General features: G+C 54.0%; 3 protein-coding genes across 3 annotated transcripts; 2 read left to right on the top strand and 1 right to left on the bottom strand.

Moving 5' to 3' along the window:
* Nucleotides 1-297: 297 nt before the first annotated feature.
* NCS54_01136900 (Hypothetical protein) lies at nucleotides 298-2,293 on the top strand (the record flags this gene model as incomplete). Its single annotated transcript, XM_053156648.1, has 3 exons — nucleotides 298-369; nucleotides 429-590; nucleotides 680-2,293. 3 exons carry the CDS (start codon nucleotides 298-300, stop codon nucleotides 2,291-2,293), a joined length of 1,848 nt encoding a protein of 615 aa, XP_053012623.1.
* An 890-nt stretch (nucleotides 2,294-3,183) lies between these two features.
* NCS54_01136800 (Importin N-terminal domain-containing protein) lies at nucleotides 3,184-6,420 on the bottom strand (the record flags this gene model as incomplete). Its single annotated transcript, XM_053156647.1, has 7 exons — nucleotides 3,184-3,811; nucleotides 3,867-4,170; nucleotides 4,221-5,616; nucleotides 5,675-5,845; nucleotides 5,904-6,071; nucleotides 6,135-6,277; nucleotides 6,351-6,420. The coding sequence occupies 7 exons, from the start codon at nucleotides 6,418-6,420 to the stop codon at nucleotides 3,184-3,186; spliced, it is 2,880 nt and encodes a 959-aa protein (XP_053012622.1).
* A 2,275-nt stretch (nucleotides 6,421-8,695) lies between these two features.
* Nucleotides 8,696-13,570, top strand: NCS54_01136700 (Hypothetical protein; the record flags this gene model as incomplete). The annotated part of the gene is made up of 1 exon (XM_053156646.1): nucleotides 8,696-13,570. The coding sequence occupies one exon, from the start codon at nucleotides 8,696-8,698 to the stop codon at nucleotides 13,568-13,570; it is 4,875 nt and encodes a 1,624-aa protein (XP_053012621.1).
* Between the last annotated feature and the right edge of the window lie 2,224 nt (nucleotides 13,571-15,794).

The raw sequence follows: 15,794 nt of genomic DNA, 5'->3' as shown, positions 1-15,794 counted from the left end.
CCGGCCGAGTCCCCTTGAGTTTGCTCTTCGTCGCCACCATCATCATCTTTCGAACCTTTACATACCACGGGCAACGGCTCTTCTTCTTGTTTTTGTTTGTTTGGTGTTTTGGACACAGCCCGGCTTGTGCTGCGTCTTGGGAGTTGCTCGACATCCATCGTTCCCCGTCGACCTCTAGCTCATGGTTGTGTACTCATGATGCGACTGTAATCAAGCCTCTTGACCTCTTGTCGCGCCTCTACTCGGATACCTCTACACTGCACACCTACGTCGAGCATTCTCAAGCCGCCGCCCACGATGGAAAACTTGGAGGGGTTGCTCATGGTCCCTCCGGACAGGGGCCAGATTCTTGGTAGAGCTGTCTGGAAGGTTTGTCTCTATCATATGCGCACGTTTGTTCCGCGCCCCTAATCGCCATACCACTCTAGCCGCGATACGTTGTCGTTGGAAGGCGCAACGCCGGAGCCGGCCATCCAGGTAGCCCCAGCTACTCGCAATTAGTATCCAACAGCCGCAACAATAGCCTTGGGAACAAGTCTCTCGCCAAACTACCTACCGAAGAATGTTGCATCTTCGTTTACAAGCACAAGGTATGTGACTCCGGAAATGGCCATGGAAATCCCAAGCCAAACCTCCGCTTTATTGCCTGGCGCTGTAGACTGACCCCATTGGAATTCAGGAGGATACTGAACCAAGCCAACAATGGCCCATAAACTCTATTACCGACTGCCAGGTCCAGCAGATCGCCCACCGCAAACAGGGCCCTGTCCTTCCCACTCTCGTCATCTCTATCGCCGACAAGGAGAAAAAGCGACGGTCGAGCCGAGCTGCCGGCCTTATATCCTCCAGTAAAGAAGCCAACGCAACGACACTCTGGTTCCGGACCCCTACAGACGACCACCACTTGAGCTTGCACGAGTGGGCTCGTTTCATTCTCGCCAGAAAGTCTCCCATGAGCCCCGAGAGCCCAATGTCACCCCAATTTTCGAACCCGTTTTCGTCGAGACCCCGCGATACATCCGACTACTTCTCGCGGCCAACGAGCGGAAATCAGTCTGGCCGTTCTGATACCCGTGCTCTTCAGCATAAGAGCTCCTCCAACACCCACTCGACCGCTACTCGAGATCGGCCCCTTACATTCAGCTCCGAGTCGCCTAGCTTGCGATCTAAACGTAGTGACGTGTCTTCCCCTTCGAGCAGCAACTATCCAATTCAGCAGATGAACTTTCCAATACCTGGACAGCACTACACTACGGTCCTTCCCACCGACCTGCCATCTCCTGTTACCACAACGGGAGAATATCAAGGAGAGTTTATTGAGGGTTGGACATCAGCGCAAGGGCGATCATCCACGATGAGCTCGCCTATTCGAGGACGCAGCAGCATTGGCTCACAGCCGCCTCATCCTTCAACTGCCGCAACCGACTCGAGTTCTCCCCCTGGACCACGCGAGACCATCTTAGACAGGGCCTTCCAGATGCGATGTATCCCTGGCTCTGAACGAGAGGTGCCAGGCGAGGAGAAACTGAGTTCTTTGGCGCGGTTTGATGCGCTTATGCGGGAAGCTGACGAGAAGCGAAAACAGAGGGAAGAAGCCGAACGAGCCCAGCAGATGGCGATGCGTAGTGCTTTCGAAGCGTCTGACAGCTCTAGCGAGGAGCAAGATAGTGATTCGGACGACTTGGATGAGGACGCATACGGCGGAGTACCGGAACGACGGGGACCGGCATTGATACCGCCTACAACGCAACGGGCTCTGCAGTTTATCACTGGCCGTCACGAAGCGGCGCCGCCTTCACCATCAGGTCGTCCCCCTGTGACTAGGACACAGATACCGCAATCGCCTCCGCTGCGGCCGCATACGGCGCATGCCAAGAGTCGTCCAACTCCGAGCCAGAGGACCAACAGCACCCCCCAGCTGACTCCCGGCATGGCCAATCTGGAGATATCAACAGGAACCCCCACCAAGGTATCCGATGATGGCGCGATACGGCCGAATGCAGACAAGCGTCTGTCCACTTCGAGCACCGCTACCAAAAGGTTGAGTTTTACCGAGTTCACCAAGAGGCTATCGAGCACCAGCAGCTTACTGCTCGTCCAGACGAACGCTAGTGGGGGGAGTTCCCGGGGAAGCAGCGAGATCGACATCCAGCCCTCGTCCCTACCCCGTGGGACGCTGAACCCGCGAGGGACAGGGCCACCTCCTCGAGACCGAGACACAGATGATTATGGAGGGAGATGTCGATGGCGTAACAGTGTTGGCGTTATCGGGAAGGACGGCACCTTTATCTAGACTCACTGGAAAGAGAAGTCAAGGGCAACACTAGTTTTCTGGCTCTCATGTCATCTGCTGCCATGGCCATCACGAGACCTTGGCACAGAGGATGAGGGCTTATTGTTTACTTATCTATCGTGCCACGGCACGCAAGGGGGGAGGCACGGATGTTATTTTGGGCGGCTTTGCATGCTTTGTACGATTTTGATACCAGATGATGGCATCATCACGACTCTTACGATGATGGAGTGGGAGAGGGTGAGGGGGTCCGTCAGGCACACGGTCCCCAGGCGTTTCTTTGTCAACGGACGACTATTTTGTCTCTGCTAGCATCACTCGGTGTTTTGGGTATTTCTTTTTGGCGGTCATGATGTGGCATGTGACGATGATGCACGCGGATTCTCACACGAGGGGGCTTACCATCCCATATGCTTCAGCTATGTATGTATCGACGCATGTCTATGATGGTGGACGATAGGATGGCGAGAGACGTTGCATTTGAGACACAGAGGCCCTGACTCATGCTGTATGATAATAGGCACACGAATGAACATTCAATGCCCTAACTAATCAATCCAATGCCACATTAAAGGGATCAAGACTGGATGGGAGTACATATTCTGAAGGCGACACAAACTCGGCATTTAACTACCCAGGCTCTATGGCATCAATCAACGCCGGCAAATCTTGGTCGAGCTTCCCTCAACTTTTATTATCGTCTAGTAATTCTAGACGCTGTGTCCTTTTTTCATCTTTCGTAAAATCGACTGTATCGATAACCGCTCTGGATCCTGGTATTCCTCATAAAATCCTGCCTTGCGTCCTCTTCGCTGTTTTAATCCTGCCTTGTATTGTCTTTCATCTTACACCCCATCATGCCGTTCCGAGTCCCCTAATCATTCCGTGACTTATCGGATGTACTGGGCAATGGCAGCCTGTTCCTCGGGGCCCAGTCGCTGGCCGATGAATCCTTCGACAGCACCACCATGTCGCTGGTTCGCGGCGATCATGTACTCATGCACCCACTTGGCGACGTCCTGAACCTCTGGGAAGTCATCGCGGACGAGGGCCTTGCAAGTGTTGAGCGCTGTGAACGACATGCCGAAGCCAATGTCATCCACGTCGGCCTCAGCAACAATCTCGTCACCCGTACCAGCAGCCACGGTGGGAGGGTTGGCGAGGAGCGTGAGGAGAATACGGCAGGTGTTGGCCCAGCCCTTCATGAACTTCTGCGCGAATGCCTGAGAGTCGCACAGGGTCTTGGTCAGGGACACAACAGCAACCTTGCGGTCGACAGGGCGAGCGAGCTTCTGCGTCTCAGCCAGCACAAAAACCGGATAGACCTTGGTGAAGACACCCTCCTCAACCGAGTCGGACTGCTTGATGAAGTAATCAGTGCCGTAGCCCACCTCCAGACGAGCAGCGACGAGGTGGTAGAATCGCACGAAGCGCAGCTTGAAAGAGTCGGCCGGGTTTCCTTGAAGCTTGGTGTAAACAAGGCGGAGAATGGTGCCAAAGTATTGGTCCAGAACAGAGCTACGAGTAAGTGTTAGTTTCCCTAGTTTAGTCCTAGGGGTAGGAGGGTACTTACGGCTCGAAGGTCTTGACAATGGAGTCGAGGATATCAAAAGCGAGGAGCTCCGACTTCTTACCACTCAGAAGCTTCTGGAAAATGCCTAGGACGGGCTCAAGCTGGTTCTCAGCAATGATGGCTTGAGACGCGCGAGGGATAACGGCAGACAGCAGACGAGTGCATGCGGGAACATTGCCTCGTGTCTCCCACAGGGTAGGGTTGAGCAGGGGGCCGAGAAGAGCCTTGTAGTTGTCCGAGATGGTCTCAGACGGGCTCGACTCGAGCAACTGGGCCAGAACCTGGAAGACGTATTGCATGAATTCTGGATAGCCTGTTAGCAGAAGACTTTACTGTTCAAATCACATTACTTACCCGTGACATCCTCAACCAGGATCTGGTGGAAGGGTCCCCACAGCTTCTCGTTGAAGAGAGCGGCATTGGTGGCTGCGCAGTATCGGACGAGAGCGCCGATAGCCTCGAAGTGATAGTAGTAGAAGCGAGGGTTACTAGGATTCTGCTTCATGACATTGGTGATGAGAATGAGGTGAGTGAGCACATTCTCCAGCAAGGGGACAGCGCCATCCTTGATGACAATCAGAATTCTCATGACGCATCGCATCAAGAACTCGTTCTCTTGCAACTTGGCAGGGCTCGACTCCTTCTCAATGAGCTTGAACAGGTGGCCGAGGAGATCCTTGGCAAAGGGCTCAATGTCGGCGCGAGGGAACATGGCGTTACCAGCGTCGTCGGCAAGGAACAGGACACGCTCGACGGCAATTGCAGCGTAGGAGTAGACAACGTAGTTGTCCGAGTTCAGGTTCTGGATCAGAGGGCCCAGAGCAACTGTCCACTGCTCCTTGGACAGCTGGCTGCGGAAAGTGTAGAGGTACTTGATGGCGTCCACCTTTGAGATGGGCTCAACTCCCTCAGAGTTGATGAGATCCTGGGCGATGTGCTGCTCAAAGAACTCGACCACGTTGACAAGAGGGTTGACGGTCTTGACACCTTGAGCGGCGGTGACGGCGCCCTTGGCTGCGACGGACAGGAAGAGGTAGATGGCAGTGTCCTTGGCCTTCCAATCAGATTTGCCCTGGGCAAGATAGTGGTTGATATACTTGGACACCACCGTGGTGACGGGGGCCTCGAAGCGCTCCTGAAGCTTTCGCAGGAAGTCGGTAGCAGATCGTCGTCTCGAATCCGTGTCCGAACCCTCGAGATCCCTTCGAATAAACTCGATGGGCTCATCCTCAAAAAGCTCGATGTCAGACTCGCGCAGCGCCACGTTGGGCAGGATAACCTTTTCGACAATCTGAGTCAAGACATCCTCGTTATTGAAGATTCCGGAATGCTCCTTTGTGGAGGCGACAGCGGTCAAAAAGTGCAGAGCCTTGCTGACAACAATGTCGTGCTTCGTCTCGGTACCAGTCGACGACAGGAGGTTCCAGGCCTTCTCAATAAAGGGCTGGCAGTACTTGGAGAAGTCCTCATCGAACTTGACAGTGTAAAGCTCGAGGACCTCGCAGATGTCGGCCTTGACGGTGTCTGCTATGCTCGTCTCGGTTTCGTCGTCGGTCTCCAAGAGTGGGTTGGAGTATGTGAGGTACTTGTGCAGCAGCTCGGAAATGCTGGCGAGGTTCTCCTCGAAGATGGGAGGCAGATCGTGGCAGGACATATCGTAGAGAATCTTGATCTGCAGGTCGAGAGCCTCAAACCAGCCTTGTAGAACATCCTTCTTGTCGCCGTTCTCGGTGATCTTCTTGTCGATTGTCTGCGGTAGATTACGATTAGCAAAGTTGCAGTCGAAAGGTGAATCATGCTCAACTTACCACTAGAAGCTGAACAAAGGCCTGTCCAAATGTACTGATGACGTGGTTAATCTCCATGTAAAGCTCGTCGGTGCGGAACAAAGGTCGCCATCGCACAAAGATGGAGTGTGCGACTTCGAGAACGCCAACGTTGACCTTAGGGTCTGTGGCAGAGAACCGGCTGACAAGTTCCTGAGTAGAGAATGCGTTAATACCATGGCCGTAGTAAAGGAACTGCAGAGGAGATTACCTGAGTAAGGGTATCCCATCGCCTCCAGAAGTCAGAGTCTGCGATAACGCTAATAGCGTCACCAAGCTGGGCCTGAATGTTGGCAGGTGATGAGATCATGAGGCCGATCAGGCGCTCCTTGATGATCTGAACCTCATCTTGAGGCAGCTTGTAGTTGCCCTCCTCGTCCTACAGAAAAATTCGAGTTCAGCTCTTTGCGCATCGGCGGATGGGGTTTGTGTCCGGACGCACCACATAATTTGTTCGAATGAAGTTCTTGAAGGCGAGGGCGGCAGCGAGTCGCGTCTTGGAGGGTATGGAGTCGGAGTTGACGATGTTGAGGAGACTGAGAGAGTATTGGGGCTTGGTAGCCTCCTGCTTGAGAGCCGTCTCGGCTGTTGGTGATTGTTTGTTAGCATTCGAAATCGCGGGGCAACGACGAGGTGGGACGGGCAACGGAGAGGTTACCTTTGCGGTGCTGAGACGGATCGAGGGTTGCATCAAGCAGCTGGGCGATGTGACCAATGTCGGCCGCCATGATGAGAGATAGGATGGAGAAGGGGCTTATAAGGAGAAGGGCAGGGAAGGGGAAGCGAAGAGGCGGTGGTGATGGTGGAGGAAGATGTTTGGTTTTGGCTTGGACTGGAGGTTGCAAGCTGCGTTGTTGGCAAGCAGGCAGAGGCGACTTGTATTTTTTCCCACGGTGATAGGCGGTATGCTGGGGCAACCAATGAGAAGCCTCAAACAGCCAGCTTTTGATGAGCTCCAGACCTCAAATGCGCTAAACAGCTCGGGCTCGGGGCAGACTTCAGTAGGTGTTAGCGGGTCGGTTGCCCTGTAAGCAACCGGAGTTCAGGGTCCCGCCGGGTGTTCAAGTGGGGCTGACCGTGGATGGGTGCCTCGACGACTGGAAGTTGAAGCTCCCGCTACAGGTATCAATTGACTTCGCCCCTTACTCGTATCCGTCGATAGTCGCCCTGTATGGATGCACCTTTTATGAATGGACGTTGAGAACTGAGTTCAAATGAACGGTTCTGAGTTAAAGATAGGTAGACACCATGAGCCGTCGAGGTATTCGAGTCTTGGCATTGACCCATACCTACGTACACAGATAAATAGGCGGTCAGGATTATCGAAGTGGGCTGTTGGCAATAAATGTTGAGCGTAGGCTCGACCTGGAATTGAGTTTGACAAGGAACTTGCCTGGTTAAGAGAGGTATGTAGAGTAAGGAACCTGGGGAAACCTTGAATCGTGATATGTGTCATGCCTTTCTAGAGCTTTGACTTCTCAGGCAAGCAAAGCGTGTCCAATCTACTTGCAGATTTCAGTTCCTGATTGAAAGAGGTTACAAATATCGGCAGATGTCCCAATAAACTCGAGTATAGACAACCTCTTTATTCAGCCAGCCATGATACTTATTGTCTCAGCATGACCTTGGTATGATGCAGACGACTCTCGCATATTACCTTGGCACACTGGAAATCGCTGCGTTTCGCTGAACTATTTTGAATACCTAAGTACAGACAATAGACTGTCGGGCCTCGGCTCTGGCAGGTCTATCAAACAAAACTCTGTCCTTCCTTCAGTCGCCCACCTAGAACGAAAACAGCACAGAGTACAACCCTACTGGATCTCTCGCAACCGATCAACCCAAGACTGCAGGTACGCTGTGGCTGAGATGCTCTGCTCCGGCATAAGGGTCCCTCATGTCCCGGGATTGGCGTGATTGGCTCTGGTACCTTACTTCCACAGTTTGGGGGCTACAGGTGAGATCCCTGAGCTGTTCGCGTGCTCCCACCCCAAACGGCCACTGAGAAGCCACCCAGCAGCCACTAGGCGGCGCGAGGCGCGGCAGACCGGCCCGCGATTGGCCCGTCGCACGGCCCTCTGGGAACTGGACGAAGGAGGAAGTGACCTCCCACTCCACTCGCACGGGAAGCTGGCACTGTTGGATGGCTGGCTGCCCGGCTCGGAGTCAAGGTACATCGGCTGAGGTACCCTCGTCTGATCGGCGAGCCCTGCAGCTACCTCTGCCCATTGTCAATTGCAGGTCGTGTCAGAGTCTGCCGCACCGCACCGCACTTCATCCATCCTCCTTCCAGACCTCAGGTGCTCGCCCGTGCCCGGCGCAAACTCTCCTCCCATCCTGAACCTTTCATCAAACTCCAGCCTCTTTTGATTCCCTTCCCTTTGTCGTCTACCAGCCTTAAGACGCCTCGGATCCCACACTCGATGACCGATCGACTCTTACGCTAGTCCGCGCACCCCAGCTGCTTTCACTGCCTCCTCCGGCCTTCCGCTTTCTTGTCCCGCCGACCTGCCCGCCCGCTGGCTTCCGCCCCGCCGTGGTGCCATACCGGGCCTCCGTCCACCTCCGCGCCATCGCTTTCGTCGATTTCAACACCACACCTGCGCAAGGCTGCGACGTCATCCACGATCTCGTCTCTCCGCCCTTTAATGACCACATCCTCTTCTACAACCCTTCACAAGCTCTCACAGGCCCCGTGTCGGCCTAGGTAGCACATGTTTCGCCGGTGAGACTCGTCTGCACTGCCTGCCCATCTTGCACCTGCATACGACATCCGAGACGCCGTGCCGTCCGTCGCACCCAGAACACAGGCTCTGGAGGCACCAGATCCAAGCTATCTTGACACTGGTGACCTTGTTGAGCTTATCAACCCGGCCGAAACTCTGCCCGCACCTGCCTCGCTCCATGTTCCTCGTCCATTGTCTTGATTCCTGATTTATACCGACCGATCTGCCTTGCCGATGACGACGACCCTAGCACACGGACGTCCGTTCTTCTGCTAACATGCTGCGCCGTCTAGCCTCTCTTAGCCATCCAAACCCCGAGGAGACTTCACAAGAGCACATGTCACCACAGCCAGGAGATGGTCCACCGTCACCAGATACGTCCCGTCAGGGTGGCCTTGCCCACGTCCTGCGGGGCCTGACAAGCTCAAAGCTCTCCAAGTCGTCGCCATCAATAGCCTCGCCTTCATCCTCTACTGCGTTGCCGACCGCCGAGTTCGTTCATGCCCCTCTCGCGAACCTGCCTGTCCAACAACCTCGAGGCTTGTCTTCAAGTCACATGGAGTCATTCGAGCTTCTCAAGAACGGCTCTCCCAACGAGCGTATCGCTGCTGCCAACTCTTTGAAATATGCCATCGCCGAGTACCCTCTGAATCCCGTTTTGGATATATGGGATGCCGCCAAGGATCTTATCGATCCCGCAAAGCCCACCGCGGCTCGGGCAGCTGGCTGGGAGCTTCTGACGGAGTGTGTCAAGCATGATGCCTCTTCAGACCTTGAGCGGCAGGAGTACTTTGCAACCTTAACGGCTCCTGCAAACGCCGAGGATTTCCACCTGCAGTTGGCAGCTCTTGTAGACCTGACCCGCCGAGGCCGCGTCTTGACCGGATTTGATTACCAGTTGGTCCCTTTGCTGACTACTTGGCTTTGGGAATCCTACAATGTGGTCCGCGCGGCTCGGAGAAGGGCGTCTCGGACTCCCAAGGGCTCTTCCAGGAGCCGTGCGGCGGTTTCGGGCGAAGAAAAGAACCTCGCTCAGTTATTCAGCTTTCTTATCGATGTGATCAAGTTCAGCTTCAACAATGCCGATGAACCTGCTGTGGCTGGTTTGGTCGATCGCTTGATGGCAATCTGCATGAGCACAAGCGTGGAAGACGACCTTAAGTCGAGTATCGCCGTTGTCGATGCTATCGTGACTTTTGGATCCATTCCAGATGAGAAGCTCAAAGGTTGTATTCATGTGTTGAGCTCCATCTATTGCATCGTGGGAAGCCTGCAAAACCACTCGTGGCATACATTGTCCAATCTGCTAAAAAGTCACAATGGCCAGGCAACCGTCCGTATCCTCCTCGACATCTTGCGCAACAACCCTGGTGATGCGAAACAGGAGAAGGATATCAACCGAGAGATACGTGGCGCGTTGGCCGTGCTACAAAAGCTCATGACCAAAACCCCCGAGCAAGGTTACCCGGCTGTTCCCTTTGCCTTGCTTGTTGACGGTCTGACAAACATTGTGAGGTCTGCTACATCCATCAAGACCTTGACTGCAATTCTACAACTCATCAACGGTCTGTTCGACGATGGAGAGGGCCAGATGCATCGCCTTATCATTGACGAGGATTGGTCGGTGATCCTTGAGGCCGCCGCGGAATGTTCGAAACGAGTCACTCTCGAACCCCATGAGATAGACAGACTTCGCAACAACAGCAGAGACGAGAAGGCTGACGAGGGCCTAATCCGGGAACTTATAGTTCTCATCAAGCGACTCGATGTTCTCATCAATCAGAAATCTGGTCACTTTGTTCCCAGACCAACGGTCGTCACATTTCTCACTGAGGTTCATCAGTATCTCCCTGATGCAACTGCTTCCTCAGTTCTCGACTACTTTCAGCAATTCAGGTGCTGCTCTCCCTCGGATCTGCAGTGGGAAGACAATCTGGCTTTGGTCTTGAAGGGCTTCTTTGGAAACCGCGAACGATCCTCTCAAATCCGACTTCGGGCCCTCGAGACCATCATGGATGCGTATGAGGTTGTGGACTTGGTTGGCGACGACCCTGAACAGAGTTTTATTCCTCACCTTGCCAAGAGTGTCCTGCAAGATGTGGCCGAAGAGACGGACGTCCTGGTGCTCGAAGGTATCGTGTCCCTAATGGTTTCGGTCGCTGCATCCTGTGACATGGAGCTGTTCGAATACATCATCGACGCATTGCGGGGCATCGTTATTGGCGATCGACTCAAGTCTCCGATTTTGTCCACGGCTTCTCCCAACCCCCTCGCCCAGGCTCCCTTGGACGATGCTGTGTCTCCAGAACAATCTCCCTCGAACGTTGTGGCAAAAGGATATGCCAAAATGTTTGTACAGACAATGGACACTGACAGTGGGAAGAGCATAAGACTATATCATGCTCTAGTTAACATCGCCAAGTCAAATCACTGCGACGCAGATGCGCGGCTGACAGCCATGAAGCTACTGTTCCGTCTGCGTGCCGACTGGGCGAACCGCATCTACATTACGAAGGTCCTCGAGACTAACTTTCTCGCTGCCTCTATATGCCGAACACCAGAGACTCTTGCAAAGAAGCAAGCCGAGGAAGCGGCCCAATCGGTGCGGTTGCTCAGCCGTGATCACGGGGGAGGATCACGAGCTTCTCGCGGTATATCTTTCAGCCAAGGGCAATCCCATGAAAGAGGCCTTCCCATTCGTTCCGCGAGCGTCGCCACTGGAAGCGTCCCAAGGAGCAGCGCGGGTCGGTATCATCAAATCTGGAGCCTCCCAGACCCCGAGGCTCTGCCTGATGCTGTCACGGGCACCATCAGCCCGGTCTTGGTTTCTCACGCACCAGAATTGGAGGTGGACGAATCAACAGAAAAGTCTGAGAAGGAGGATGGCGATACCGGGACTTCTGTCCTCAATATTGCGACCTGGCTCGAGGCCGTCCTTACTCTCCTACACGGGTGTGACTGGGAAGTCTACAGCTTCATTCTTGTTCACCTGCCGTCTCAATTGAGCAACCACGCCATCTTCTGCGACACTATCCCCCAAATCCAGGAGCTTCGAAGGCTCATTTGCGAGCAGATTCGGACAAACTCCTTTCAAGAGCCACCAAATGCGTCGGGCTTAAGACGTGCGGACGTGGCAATCTGTCTCTTCCACAGTCTGACCATGATTCTCAGCTACCATGATCACTTCCAGAAGGGAGACGAGGATGAAATTGTCAAGACGTTTGTCCATGGCATTGCTACCTGGGAGCGAAGTGCCAAATGCTGCATCCACGCCCTGTCCATATGCTGTCACGAGTTGCCCCTTTCGACGAGCAAATCACTTGTACAGCTCCTTGCTAAGATGTCGACTATTATCACTCAACCGCACGTCTCGATCCACATTCTCGAGTTTCTGGCCTGTCTTAGCCGTCTACACAACGTGTATGTCAACTTCAGGGAAGAGGAGTACAAGATTGTGTTCGGCATCTGTATTCGATACCTACAATCGGTAAGAGACAAGAAGGATTCCAACAGGAGCAGCCACACGAGCGAGCCATCGACGCCACTGAGTTCGTCTGACTCGGTGCATCCAAGTGCGACGGATGACCTGCCACAATATGTGTATGCACTGGCATACCATGTTATCTTATTCTGGTTCTTGGCCCTCAAGCTCCCTGATCGAGCAAACATGGTGGGATGGTTGGTTCGGAACATGTACAGCGACTCGGAAGAGGGACATGCCGATAATGAACAGGCGCTCACCTCGATCGACTTCATGCAGAGGGTCACATACGCCGACATTGAAGAGTCTTCGCCGGACCCTCTTTTCACCGAGGCTCGGTTCGGCGAGATTATCAAAAAGAATTGGCTGGTTGGGTATAGTATCGTCACGGTGATGCAAGCTACGACCACGGGTTGGGCACAAATCGTGAAGAGACAGCCATCGGGCACTTCTGTCTTTACGGTTCGAGAAGCTTTTGATCCACCACCTCCCCATCAGACGGAAAGTTATGTCGACGTTAGCAGAGAGGGCCAGCCATCAACCAACACGATCTTGCCCAGTCACCTGCTCGTTCAGCTCATGTCATCGGTCCCTCAAGGTCACGATCTGGCGCGGCCCATCCCGCTACCCGATGATGAGGTTGTTGATAGAGCTATTCGAGTCTTTGATCGAAGCTCTACTGTTGATGGTCACAAAGTCGGAGTCATTTATATCGGAGAAGGCCAGACGGACGAAGCCGAGATCCTTGCCAACGTGTCCGGAAGCAGCGACTACGTCGAGTTTCTGAACAACCTGGGAACGCTGACCAAGCTCAAGGGGGCTACGTTCAATACCCATGGTCTTGACCGTGAATTCGACTCCGATGGCCAGTACACGTTCTGCTGGCGTGATCGCGTCACCGAGATTGTATTCCATGTTACAACGCAGATGCCTACCAACCTGGAACATGACCCCCGATGCACTCTCAAGAAGCGTCATATCGGCAACGACTTTGTCAACATCGTTTTCAACGATTCCGGAGCGCCCTTCAAGTTCGACACGTTCCCCGGCGACTTCAACTTTGTACACATTGTTATCACACCCGCGTCGCGAGCATCGTTTATTGCTGCCAGGGACACGTCCAAGCACAGTCAACCTTTCTATCGTGTGCAAGTCATGAGCAAGCCGGGCTTCCCCGAAATCTCGCCCGCTTCCGAGACAAAGATGGTCTCTCTCAAGGCGCTGCCAGGGTTGATCCGTCTGCTTGCGCTAAACGCCTCCGTCTTCTCGCATGTCTGGGCAAACCGCGAGGGTGGAGAACATGTTAGCTCATGGCGGAGCCGTCTTCGTGCCATCAAGCGACTTCGCGAGAAGCATGCCCCGTCAAAGTCGGGGCAGCTGACACCCTCAGCATCGCAAAACTCATCGCTAGGAGGTCCAACACCGCTGCACCAACAACAGCTGCTGCAACAACAGGCCGAGGCCTCTTCACGGCCGGCTAGCACTGTTCGGGATAGCTTCACCAGTCTACGCCGTACCAGTGTTGCGACCTTCTTCACGAGCACAAGCGAACAGACCTCTCACCGGTCATCAATGCTGTCGTCGTCCACTACGACCAACGATACAGAGATTGGCACAGTCCATGGGCAGGACTCTATTGTTGACACGGTCGACTTCTCAAAATGGGCTTAAGCGAGCAAACATTCACCAAGGATAGTTGAAGAATGAAAGAGGGGGAAACAGGGATTTAAAAAAAAAAGGAGTGCTGTGTGTATGATGATGATGGAGTCTATTTGATCCTTGTTAAGGTGCGGGAGGCGTCTATCTATACGAGGGAATCACGGATACAAAAAGTTCTTGCTTGGGTTTTGATCATGCTGTTCGTTTGTTCGTTTGTTTATTCATTATTGTGCCCTCTGTCCAAAGTTTGGCTGCGTATATTTGTTTCTCCCCCTTTTCTCTCAACAGCTTTTTGGCTTGAAATACCCTTGATCTGCATCCTGCTCTGGACAAACGATGGATGGATGGATGATTTGACTTGGCTTCCTTTGTCTACGAGATCTTGTTTGTTGTGTCGGTGAGACGGCTATACGATTGATTACACTGCAAAGACAAAAACAAATAGTACCTCTGAGGACCTCGCGGTCCGGCAATTTCCCCTCCTCGGATTTAACATGTCTCCAAAGCATCTCTCGTCCGTTCAGGTGTGCTCACTCCTTTGCATGGATGGGTATCTGGCCTAATCAGCCGATGAAAAACCTGTCATTTCCTGCCCTTTCTGTGTGACGCAGGCGGGAAGCTGTCGTGTAACCTGCATCCAGCGCGCTTTGGATATTGGACCTGATGGGTCCGTCTGACCGGCGCTCACTATCGGCGCTTCGTCCGTGTCCGCTTGTCAGACCGGGTACTCGGGGCTCAGGCTCAGTTACCGACCTCCTGCCCTCTCCTTCATCAACCCCCCTGCCGCCAATCCCGACTACTGAATCGTGGCAGCGGTCCGCCTACCCACACATGACCCAGGGCTGATTTGTCCGCGGAGCTGGGGACGGCATGGGATGGAGGGCCATTGATAACCCAGCCAGCCAGCCATCCATGGTTACACAGCTGCGGCGTCTGCGGAATCCACCGGATGAATGCCCAGCCAGGGAAAAAACAGGATTGCTTGCTTGCTTGCGCCCAATCGAAAACGTGGTCAGCCGGCACACAATCATGGTGACACAAGGGAAAAGGGAGGGCATCTCTTTGGAGACACGACTCTCAACAAGGAAAGTCGTAGAGCCGCGAATCAGAACACGGGTCGCGGTTGTCTCGACTGGCAGGCAATCCTGCAGAGACAAACGTGGGGGCTTGGAAGAGACATCGAGGTCGATCACACTTGGCGTCTATTGCCATCATGGACCTCTGAAACTCGAGTGGCTAGTTCAAGAAGGGGGCTGAACCAGGTGCAAGCAACAGAAGAGTTGCGGGTGTGGACAGTCTACCGGGAAGCTGTTTGGTGTTTGAAGTTAAGTAGGTATGGCTATCGAAATAACGGCACGGCAGCACATCGAGCCACGACGTGACCAGTCGGAGCTAATAGCGACCCGAGAGCGAGTTGTGTGATGTGATGTGATGCGGTACGGTGCGGTGCGGTGCGATGCGGTATGGTATGGTATGGTAGGTGGTATAAAGCCAACGGGCTGCCGAAATGAGACCCAGGATGACGGTTGTAAACAACGGGCTGCCGCCATCCATCATCGCATGGCCAACTCGTGGATGCGAGTTTCGACCCAATCCCAGAGGGCCAATATGACCTGTCAGCCAGCCATGCAGCGTGCCGCAGCGGGCTAAATCTCTGGACCGTCTAGACCGATAGATCCGTCAATGAGTTTTCTAAATTCGGTAATCCTTCCACGACTGCGGTGCCGCAAGGTGAACGACGAGGGATTCCCCGCATGGCGGGGACAGTTGGACAACCCCAGGAGCAAATCAGCAGACTCAGCGAGTTTCCCTTCCTTGGCTTCGACCCTCAAGTCAAGCCAGGCCCGGGACCAGGGTTGCTTCAGTAACACAATACGGTGGCGTGCTGTCAAGCCTGTCTGCTGTCTGCCCGTCTGTCTTGTCTTGCTTGTCCCTTCTGTCTTTCGTGAGGCGAGCTGAATACCACTTTGTCAGCTCCACGCCAACAGACCAGTGCCTCGAAAGGGTTGCGATCTTCATGACCTTTCTTCTGCGGCTCCGGGCGGGCTGTCCAAGGGCAGAACCGCACGTCGTCGCTTGCAGACGCGCGCAGGTTGGGGATTGATTGCGTATGCATGATCCAGAAAAAAAGAGGGCCCCGGCGTATTCAAGTCTCTTGTCACTGAGGACAGGAGGCGGGCGTAGCGGACAGACAGGTGGACGGACAGAAGACAAAGACATGCGCAACAAGAGAGTC

This window comes from Fusarium falciforme, chromosome 9, assembly GCF_026873545.1.
Source record: "Fusarium falciforme chromosome 9, complete sequence".
NCBI lineage: Eukaryota > Fungi > Ascomycota > Sordariomycetes > Hypocreales > Nectriaceae > Fusarium > Fusarium falciforme.
Note: the sequence above shows the minus strand (reverse complement) of the source record. Positions and strands in the feature narration are given on the sequence as shown.